We start from the raw sequence: 11,155 nt of genomic DNA on the forward strand, positions 1-11,155 counted from the left end.
ACATGTAAAAAAATGAAGCTAAATAAGAACCCGAGACTCCAGTACATCAAGATATTTCAAAGCACAAAGCAGGACTGGTTACCAAAGCCTACCAAGAGGCCGTGCTACCTCCAGGATGACGCAGGACACAGTTAACCAGCATCTGCCCTTCACTGCAAATACCAAGGAAGTAATGATGCATCAGCAGGTAAGGTAGTAGGGCTTATACCTACAAAGCACTTTCATAATGACCAACTCACTGGAGTTTCCCAACAACTTTGTAAGATTAATATTGACCCCCTTACACAGATGTGGAGCAAGAAGCTAAGAGGAACTCTGTCCTGGGTCACCTGCAACTAAGACCTGAAATCAGGAACTTCTAACCCCTTCTAACTCCAAGTTCTTTTACTGGTACCAGTTGGATGAGCTGAACAAAGCTCAAGAATTAGACTGTGACTCCTGAAAGTCAAAATATTAACTCTATGATATATGTTGCTATACATTTTTCTCCTTTATGATTACCTTGAATAGGCCTTCCTTACTCTAAGATTATAAAATATTCACCTGTTTTTTTAGTACTTTTATGGTTTTATTTTTAATACTTAAAATTTTAAACCATCTGTAATATATTTGTAGTATGGTAGGAAAATGGAAATGTTTCCCCAAATGATTAGCCAAAGTTATGCTATCCATTCCCTAATAATTTGAAATATTACTTTACTATAAACTATAGCCCCCCCATATGTATTTTGAGTCTAATGCTGATTTACTTATTTTTTGCTCTTTCTGCATTAGTACAAAATTATTTTAATTACTAGAGCTTTGTAAAATGCTTTAACTACATAAAAACATTTAATTTCTATGGGACAAAAATACCCCAAAGTAAAAAAGTAAACTGGGAAAAGTATGTGCAACAGCTGGAAGTCTCATAAATGTGTAAGATGACAAATCCTCAATAGAGAAATGGGCAGTGAACGGGTAATTCACAGAAGAAACACAATCAGCTAAGAGGCTTTAAAGGCCATCCTACTTTCTAATATAATATAAATATTTGCAAGTTAAAATGAAGAGATACCATACTATTTTTACTAAAACACAAGATACTGGAAAGAGAAAAAAGTGTGTTCATAGGGACTGTAAGTGCTTTCAAACTGCCTCAGGGGGATTTGGCAACATACCACATTTGGCAATGCATTGACTGCAAAACCTTTGACCCAAAGCCTCCAATGCTAAGAATCCAGCCTGCTAAAATATTAGGATAGTGCACAAAATGATACATAGAGGATGTTCACTTTGTGCTTGGTCATTTATAACAACAAATATAACATTTTTTATGATAACAACATGGAGCAGAAGTTAGGAGTGCAGGTTCTGACACCAAGTTCTGACACACAGTAGTAGTCAAATGAGCTTGGGCAATTAACCTCTCTGCTATCTCACCTCTCTGCTATAGCCTCATAGCGGTTGTTGTGAGGATTAAATTAGGTAATACATGGTAAGTGCTCAATAAATGTTACGAGGCATTATTAAAGCAAATATAAACTACTTACATGTTCAGTAACAGGAGATGGGTTAGATAAATAAGGATAATTTAAATTTAATCCAGTCATTAAAAGGATAAGGTCCCTTTTTATATATTAAAAAAAAACTCTAGAAACCTAAGTACTATACTGTTACAGGTGATTATCTTTGGAGAGAGAGGCATGGATTTACAGCAGAGAACTCCTATTTTCTTCCTTTTGAACTGCTCAAGTTGGTTTTATGGTGACAATTACTTTTATAATCAGAAATGAAAACTCTTCCTTTTGAAAGAGAAAACTTCAAGATAACAAGTACATCCTCTTCAGGTGGCTTAAGAAAGCACACTCACTGGGCATTGTTTCCACTGTTCTCTTCATCAATGATTCCAGGCACAGCCTTCCCTGCAGCTCGGCTAATTTCCCTTGAAGAAAAAATTAAAATCTAGTAAACAAAAAAGTTGATGAATTTAATTAATTCATTAACACTAAGTATGAACTAGATGCAAGGCCTTGCAAACTTGTTCAAAAATACTTTTTTCTCCTGCCTATTCATTTTTTAAAATTAAGGTATCATTTATATACAATCTGGTGAAAGTTTCACATGAGCAACATTGTGGTTACAACATTCACCCATATTATCAAGTCCCTTCCCACACCCCATTGCAGTCACTGTCCATCAGCGTAGTAAGATGTTAGAGAGTCACTACTTGTCTTCTCTGTACTGTACTTACTGCCCTCCCTTCCCCGTGACCTACCTATATTGTATGTGCTAATTATAATGCCCTTTAATCTTCTTCTCCCACTCCACCCACCCTTCCCAACCCCTTCCCTTTGGTAACCATTAGTCCCTTCTTGTAGTCTGTGAGTCTGCTGTTGTTTTGTTCCATCATTTGGTACTTGTCTTTCTCTGCCTGGCTTATTTTACTGACCATAATACCCTCTAGCTCCATCTATGTTGTTGTAAATGCTAGGACAAAATACAATTCTTAACAGTTAAATCAAGGAACACTCACACACCTTCATCCAAACCTCTTTGGGGAAGCTTGCAGAAATTAACATTAAAATATAAGGATCGGTTCTTCTTTCTTGAGACCTGAAGGAAGGGTCAGTATACTAGACCCACATTCTAGTCCTGTATTCTAGACTCTGTATCATCAGACCTAGCAGAGTGGCTGGCACATAGCTAGTTCAAGTGTGGAATGAATAATTTTGAATACAGGGAAAAGCTCACAGAGAGCACATAATGTTGCCCACCTCATGCATTCATTTTCCACTTCCCCAAAGACCCTAATTTTTTTAAATTAAAGTATCACTGATATACAATCTTACGATGGTTTCAAATACACAACATAGTGGTTCAACTTTCACCCATATTATCAAATCCTCACCCTCTCCAGTACAGTCACTGTCTATCACATAGTAAGATGTTAGAGTCATTAATTGTATTCTCCGTGCTGTACTACGGTCCCCAGGATCAACCTATATTGCAATTGCAAATCACAGTGTGCCTGAATCCCCTTCCCTCTCCTGACCCATCCTCCCCTTTGGTAACCACTAGTCCCTTCTCAGTGTCTATGAGTCCATGGCCCAAAGGCCCTAATTTATGCTTTAAGATTCACTGGATTAGAAAAAAATGACTTCATTCCAGATGCTAGGGGTGAGAATACAACCTAGCTATGCCATCAGGGCATTCTATACTCTCTGTCACAGTGACCAGTTCTGGATGGGCATGTGGCCTAGGCCAGCTCAAATAGAGCAAATCTCAAACCGACTCTTGCTAGGAATGCTGGGACCAAGGTATATTGTCTTGCCCTAGATGGTATGGTATGAAGGTAAGAATTTGGGAACTGTAAAAACTATTCAGCCACACGCATAGGAGAGCAGAGCTGAGAGAACTGCAGAGCAATGGAACTGGACCCCTGATAACATCATGCATGTTCAGTCAATCTACATCCAAAGCCTGCCCTATATCTGGGTTTTTTAATTACATGGGTCAATAAAGTCTCTTCATTCTTTAATCCTATTTGCATTTGAATGTATTCTGACAAAAAGGTCAATGTGGAATAAGGTTTCAAAAGATGGGAGGAATATAATTTGATGGATGAGAAGTGATATAATAAAATAGATTATAATAAAACAAAAAAAGCAAGAGAAGAAGAAGGGCCAGTGAAAAGCGTGTTGTAAGAGGAGATGAGGGAAGATTCATGCAGAAAAAATGAAAGTCATTTGTAAAGACATTTCTGCTGTCAACACGCTTACCTGTTCAGAACTCCATTGGAAACTAAAGCTTCTTTAGGATGGAAATACTTATAATATACATTTCTAACCACAGCATCTTTAAGAAGAAAAGAGAGGAAGGTGCATTTTAGATTAAAAATAAGTGTGCTACTATACAAGCATACAAACTTTGAGCTGAAAGGAACCTTGAGGCTCTGTTCCAATCCCTCCCATTTCATAAATGAGGACACGTAATCCAGAAGGTCCAGACTGCCAGTGAGAACAAAATGCTGGGCCATGCGCCTCGGCCCAGGGCCTTTACATCACACAATCAGGTCCAGAGCGCTACATTATGACTAATAAAAGGGAAATTACTGCCTCTATTAAAATAATAATAATTACCATTATTAACCATGATTCCGTATTCTTCTAGGAGAAAGTTAACATTGGTGTCAAATCTGGATTCCCCACCTTCTCCCAGCATCACAAGGATATCTCCTCCGCCGTCAAGGTATTTCTTTAAGACTTCAAACTATGCAAAGGAAAAAACAATCTATGAATATACCCAAAAGACTTCTGTTTAAAGTATTATGAATAAGACTAACTAGCTGAGAAATTAACTCTTCAAATCCATAAGGCTCATAATATATATGTAATATAAAATACACTCTCTCTGTGAGATTTCTAAGCTTGTCTTTAAGCGTAAAGCTCCAAAATGCTCAAACTGAGTTGACATTTCCCACATGGACTATCTGGAAAGCAAACTACAAGTAGAAAACTATTAGCTAAAGGAAGCTCACAGGTCTCCATTTAGCAGCATCCCTGGTCTCTACCTACTAGAAGCCAGCTGCACCTGTCCTCTCTTAAAAATATCTCCAGACATGGCCAAATGTCCCAGGTGGGGGAACAAAACCATCCCTGGTTGAGAACTATTGATATAGAGCATACCTTCTCCTCACTGCCAGCCAAGGATGTCAGGATAGAGGCATTTCATCCCACCCCCACGGAGGAATTCTGCTCAAGTCACTGACAGAGCAAGTCCTTGTGAGAAATGCATGTTGTCTGCATATATCCTGGGAAGCTCCCTCTTGCTTTCTTCAGAAAGCTCAGGAGGAAAGAAAAATCTAGGGCTGATCTTACTGATCCAGCCTAGGAAAACTTGGGGTGGGTAGTCTAGACTTTCCTAAAGCACCCCATTGGGAAAAATTTTGAACATGTGTTCCAATATGTATGTAGAGTATATTTATATGATTATGAACCATACTACCCCAAAGGGAAAATGTTAAAGATAATAAAGCTATGAATAATAAATACAATTTCCTTCCGGCACCCCATGCTTGACCACACGCATTCCACCTCGGAAAGCACTGGCCCAGGTGGTCCTCCTGCTCTTGCACACTCCCCGGATTTCCTTCTCTCTCATCCCCCAAATACAGAAAACCAACATCACCCAGGGTGTTGCTCCCAAATGGGACCTAACATCACAGATCCTGGACTTTGCACAGCAGACTCTCCCATTTGCTACGATTCCATAGACTAATTTAATTTAGGCTTTGTTTCAAAACATCAAATATAAAGAGGAGTTCAGGTATATGAATGCTCAAGCATTAATTAATAAGCTGAAATAGATGCATTCTTTTAGTATATATATGTCCAAACACAATTTGAAGTTCATATTCTTTTATAAGTTGTCTCCCTTTAATTTCTTTACATTACAGTTAGAATACTGACTTTTTTCCTTTTTTTAATGGTGGTAGGCTTTATTACCCATGCTTTTCAGTTCAGGATAATAAAGGTGGCATTTACAATACGGGTGGGTGCTGGGGTCTCATGGGCTTGGGAAGCACCATCTGGGCCACCTTACCACCACTGAGTGAGTGCGATGAGCTGATGTGGAAAAGAAAGGAAGCCGGAATTTAGCCTAGTTTGTAGCTTGATTCTAGCATCCAATATCAGATGTCTGATGCTTGTTCTGTCACATAAATACAGGGAGGATAACATCTAAGAAGGATCGTATAGTCCTTGAGGAGTCAGCTCAGCCATTTCCAAGTCATAGGAAGCCAGTAGCAATGACCTGGAAGCAGTGATCTCTGTCTCGAAGGAAGACCCCTGCTGAACATTAGGATCAGCCCAATGGAAGAATAAAAACACAAGGGAATGTTGGTTCTCAGAAAGAAACTAAAAGCTTTTATCCCTTTTATTCCCATCTCACTCTAACTATAAAGAGAAGGCATGGTTCACAGACTGGTCTGGTAAGGGGACATCTTACTAGGCCAATGTTCCAAAGAACTAAATCTGCCTCTCAAGGGATTCCCATCTTTTGGAAGCCACCACCTTCCGTCCCTGAGAGCTTGAAGGCCTGGCACCCACGCCCTCCTGGGAACAGGTCCAGGTACTGGTCCCTGACCCTCTTTCTGGGTGCTGTGGCTTTCCTGGGGCTTCTTGCTCCTTGGCTCCTTTGTCTCCCCCAGGTGGAGAAGGGAAGCTTTGGGGAGAAGCCACATTGGAGGCCCCAACAACAAGTAATATACAGTATTCCCTGGCAGGCCACTGTCCACCTCACACACATTTCCCTCAGCTGGTCACCTCCACATTCCCAGCAGTGATTCCTGCTCCTGGTCTCAATTAACTCCATCAAACAGTTATGTTTCTCTCCATGCCCTTCCCAGAGAAGGTGGCCTTGCAATGAGGTTGAGGAAAAAGGACAACAGAAATTCCCCTGTGGACCTCCTCCCTGTGACCTCACAAAGTAAGAGCAGACCTTGGGCGGCCTGAGGCTAAGGATCACACTGGCCCAGTCTGCCTTGACCTCCCTACTCCCCAGAAACCTCCCCGAGCACAAGGAACTTCCAAGTTTCTATGAGAAAGGCTCTTGCTGTGTTCTGTGCTGTCTTTTAAATTGTGGTAAAACACACATAAAATTGACCATTTTAACCATTTTTAAGTTCAGTAGTGTTAAGTACACTCAGACTGCTGTGCAACCAATCTAGAACTGTTTTCATCTTGCAAAATTAAAACCCTATACCTGTTGAACAACAATTCCCCATTTCCCTCATCCCCCTTAGCCCAGGCAACTACCATTCTGACTTTCCCTCTATGAATTTGACTACTCTAGGTACATCTTATAAATGGAATAACACAGTATTTGTCTTTTTGTGACTGGCTTACTTCATTCAGCATAAGGTTCCCAATATCCATCCATGTTGTAGCAGGTATCAGAATTGCCTTCCTTTCTAAGGCTGAATAATTACTCCTTGTATGTGTATACCCCATGTTGTGTATCCAGTCACCTGCTGATGGACACATGGGTTGCTTCCACCTTTTGGCTATCATGAATAATGCTGAATAGACCTGGGTGTGCAAATATCTTTTCAAGATTCTGCTTTCAATTCTGTTGACCATGTATATCCAGAAGTGGAAATGCTGGGTCATATAACAATTCCATTTTTAATTTTTTGAGGAGCTGCCATACTGTTTCCCATAGTGGCCGCACCATTTTACCTTTCCACTGACAGTGCACGAGTCTCCGCATCTTAGCCAACACTTGTTATTTGTGTTCTGGGTTTTACAGGTATCATTGTCTATTCTATGAAATAGAATAAAAACAGCATTTTTACTGGAATTTTCCTATTTTCAAAGCAGAAATATGGTAAAGAAGTACAACTGATATTCAATTAGTCTGTACCAGTGCCTGGCACTTCACATGCATTATCTCAGTTAATCATCACAACGACTCCATGAATGAAGAGGTGAAATGATTACCGAAAGGCAAGACAGTAAGTAGTAAGAGGGACTGAAATCCAGGATTTTGAGTCCATGCTCTTAAACACCTTATTATATTTCTTCTTGATGGATATTGCTTACCTCGGCTGCAGTAAATTTCTCCCTTGGCCCAGCTGTAATCCACAGTTTCACCCCAATTAGTTTCTCAGATGTGATTTCATCTTTTAAGCTAGAAATATGATTTTAAGACAAGTATTAGATCCATAATTTAAATCAATTTATGAATTATTTTAGCCTCTGGACTTTGGAACCAGAGGCCACAGAGGCCCAGAGATGAAGGGATTTAGATAGAGGTACTTGGTCCAGCCTGTCTCCCAAAGTGAGAATCCCCTGTATAGGCTCGCTCCAGATTGGCCTCTGCTCAAACACTTCCTATATGAGCCTATATATAAGGCTTCCTATATAAGCCAAGGTGTCCAAACTACAAACTACACCATGCTAGAGCATAGAGTCCTCCAACTACTAATTCAATCAGCTCTACTATTAGCTTGTATCATAACATCCTTAGCCATTAAGAAACCCCCCCACCCACACACAGGAGATATTTCTCATTTTTCCTTTCTCTAAACTGAAGTATTGACCCAAGTTAAAATATGGAGAAAACCTCTAACGTCTCAAAAAGTTGTAAATGTGTAATTAAAAATAATTTTTTGTGATTTGAGAGAAGAGTTAATAATATATAATTGGCCGATTTTCAGAAGAGATGTTTTGGTAATGATTTATTTACTTCTGAATGATTTTTAAACTGAGCTCCTCCCACCTAAATAATCTATCTTATTTAAGAAAATACAGACTTTTCAGTATTACTAACAGGCTATTATCATCACTTAGAAGGAAAAACAATAGACAAGGTCACCTCTGAATCTTCCAATTACTTCGAAGTCTTTTCTGCATGGATTTAAAGCCATTGTTGGTGGTAAATACTTCCTTTTTGTATGCATTGAAAAGAATGGTGCTCTGAAGCTCCTTCTCCATGGTTACCTTTTGGAAAAAAGATAGAAGAGGAAAAAGGGAAACAATAAATAATATTCCAGAAAGAATAAGTGGTTTATTTCTTATCAAGAAAGGGCATACAGCTGCAACTTAGCTATGACATCCTTTCTATTTTCAAAGGTTGAGAATGAAATGCATAATCACTGCTGCAGGCACCAGAGGTCAACCCTGGCTTTTGCCACCTATCTCTTGCCCTTGCCACCAGCCTACTCCTATGGCCCTGCCCTGCCATCACCCTACTCTTATGCCCTGAAGCCATGTCTCCAACCTGATTCCTCACTGCTAACTACTGTTAAGTGCAAGGGATAGTCTTCTAGATTTTTTATACATGTTAACTTACAATTTTATTTATGACATAGGATCTTATCAATGCACTATTCTGCAACACACTTTTTCCACCTAACCCTTTATCATTCACATCTTTCCATGTCAGTACATACAGATCTACCACGTTTATTAAAACTGCTGCACATTACTTCATTTTCGGGATACACCATAATTTATTTAACCAGTCATATACAGACTGACTTCTGTTTTATGGTTTTTTTCCCTCAAAATTTTTGCTAGTGAAACAATCCTTGAATATGATGTTTCTGTGCACTTTCCATATTTGCAGAATTTCTACCTGTTGAGCGGCTAAGTAAATTATTTCCAAGTTGCCATCCAAAAAATTGTGCTAATTTTCACTTCTACTAACACTAATTCATTTGTTCCCATACAATACTATTTTCAATCTTTTTCATCTTTGTTAATCAGACAGGCAACAAACAAACAAAACAAAACCCTCCTGATTGTTTTAATCTGCAGTTTGAAATCGGTAAGATGACCATCTTTCTCTGGGAATATTGGCCACTTGCATTTCTGATCTTGCGTACTCTGTTCATTTTTCTGTTGGACTTAATATTTCTCTAACTAATCATTCAACAAATACTTTCTTAAATATAACTGTCTTTAGACTCAGCTTCTGGTAGCTTTTTTTGGGTTGGTTTGGTGGAATTTTGCAGGCCATACAGAAGGTGTTAAGTTTTACAGTCAAGAGTATTAATCTTTTCCTTTCTGGCTTCTGGATTGCATGACATATTTACAAGAGTTTTGCCATGCTAAGATTATAAAAACATCCACAACGCTTTTTTTCCAGGGCTTCTGTCGATATCATTTTTTTAAATTTAAATTTTGGTCCATTTGGAACTTACTTGGGTACTCAAAATGACCTTTACTATTGTTTTTAAATATGTTTTTTACATAACTAGAAGTTGCCCAACACCAATCCATCTTTCCAATGCTGATTTGAAATACCACCTTGACTGCATAATCCCTTTAAGTATTTGGATTTTATTCTGAATTCTACTATATTCTATCTGCATGTAAATTCCTGCTCAGTTCCATACTATTTCAATTGCTATAGCTTTATAATATGTTATAGTATCTGGTGGTGCTGGAGAGCTAATCCCATTTACTCCCCTTAATTTTTAGGATTTCTCTGGCTAGTCTCACATATTTATTCTCCCAGTTGAACTCTAAAATCATTTGTCAGGTTAAAACAAAACAAAACACGATCCCACCACAGCTATTTTCTCATGTGCCAGTTCATCCATGTGCACACTTGTTTTAATTGTGTACCTACAATACTGTATTCAGCTTTCTCCAGTTTCCCACAAGAAAAGTCTTCAAGGTTAGGTTAGTGGTTGCATGGTCATGCCACAATGAACTCAAACCACAGCTTTCATGGGCATCTTTTCAATTTTTTGCCATCATTGACAACTACTGGAATTGACGCATATCTGCTTTAGCCATTATTTTTGCCGTAAGACAGATTCCTAAGAGCAGTATTCCTAGGAAAAGGGGACGAGACTAAGATGTTACGATTCCTCGTCCAGTGTTCTTTCAGACTCAGCAAGACAACTAAAAATCCGTCCAGCCGGAGGGGACGGAGATTGGAGCCCCGTCTGCCTATATCCGCGTCCCCCGGTTACACCGGCGGGCCTCGATTTTCCATGACGGGACCAGACGCTCCGAGGACAGTCCGGAGAGGCTCTAGCCGGTTCTCAGGCTGCCCCAACATCCCGGCCAGCCCATCACAGTCCGAGCCCTTCTCACCTGTGGCCCAGTGATCACCATCTTCACCTGCCGCCGCCGAGCATCCTGCGACCTGGTATCCAAGGCCGCTTAGCAACCGCGGAGGCTAAGCGGCGCGCTTTGCGGGCGTGAACCTAGCCGTGGGCGTTCCTCCGGCGCGATGTGATGACGAAAGAACGGAAGATGCCAGTCCGCCTGGAGCGCCAGGGGGTGGTGGATGGGAGCGAGACAAATGTGGGACCGTACCATTATATTGACGAGGGATAAACCCAGACAGAACGTGGACTAACTATAGGAGAAACATAAATCCATTCCATCTTGCCCTTTAATATCAACTATTATTAAAGACTGGTAAGAATAGTAGGTCCCTGCGGCCCAAACTTCGCGACACCTGAAGGAGGAGCATTGTGAAGTGTCCCGGCTGGGAACGGCCCTCGGCCAAGAGCGCAGGCCAGAGCGGCGCGGACGAGGGCCTCTTTGCTGCGAGCCTGGGGCTGGGTAGGGTTTTTGGGAGCGCGGCGCTAGGGGCTCGATGCGTGACTTGGGGGTGTTTCGACACTCCGGGAGGCGAGGGAAGACTTCGCGGA

The 11,155-nt window shown here is 40.4% G+C and overlaps 1 protein-coding gene across 3 annotated transcripts in view; it reads right to left on the minus strand.

Annotated features, from left to right (window-relative positions):
- Positions 1 to 10,744, minus strand: part of IFT52 (intraflagellar transport 52) — a 34,236-nt gene extending 23,492 nt beyond the window's left edge. For 2 of the 3 annotated variants that reach the window (XR_005059835.1, XM_037012763.1), the window contains exons 1-6: positions 10,590 to 10,744; positions 8,356 to 8,480; positions 7,581 to 7,668; positions 4,119 to 4,248; positions 3,759 to 3,834; positions 1,850 to 1,921 (exon numbers count right to left, since the gene is read on the minus strand). Coding sequence is in view for 2 of the 3 variants with exons in the window: in XM_037012763.1 (XP_036868658.1) it covers positions 1,850 to 1,921; positions 3,759 to 3,834; positions 4,119 to 4,248; positions 7,581 to 7,668; positions 8,356 to 8,480; positions 10,590 to 10,610 (512 nt within the window). In the remaining variant the exon portion in view is untranslated. Of the gene's footprint in view, positions 1 to 1,849; positions 1,922 to 3,758; positions 3,835 to 4,118; positions 4,249 to 7,217; positions 7,311 to 7,580; positions 7,669 to 8,355; positions 8,481 to 10,589 lie in introns of those variants that run through there. The other variant, XM_017663253.3, reaches the window with a different exon arrangement.
- Positions 10,745 to 11,155: the final 411 nt, after the last annotated feature.

The sequence above is a fragment of the Manis javanica genome, chromosome 5 (assembly GCF_040802235.1).
Source record: "Manis javanica isolate MJ-LG chromosome 5, MJ_LKY, whole genome shotgun sequence".
Lineage (NCBI taxonomy): Eukaryota > Metazoa > Chordata > Mammalia > Pholidota > Manidae > Manis > Manis javanica.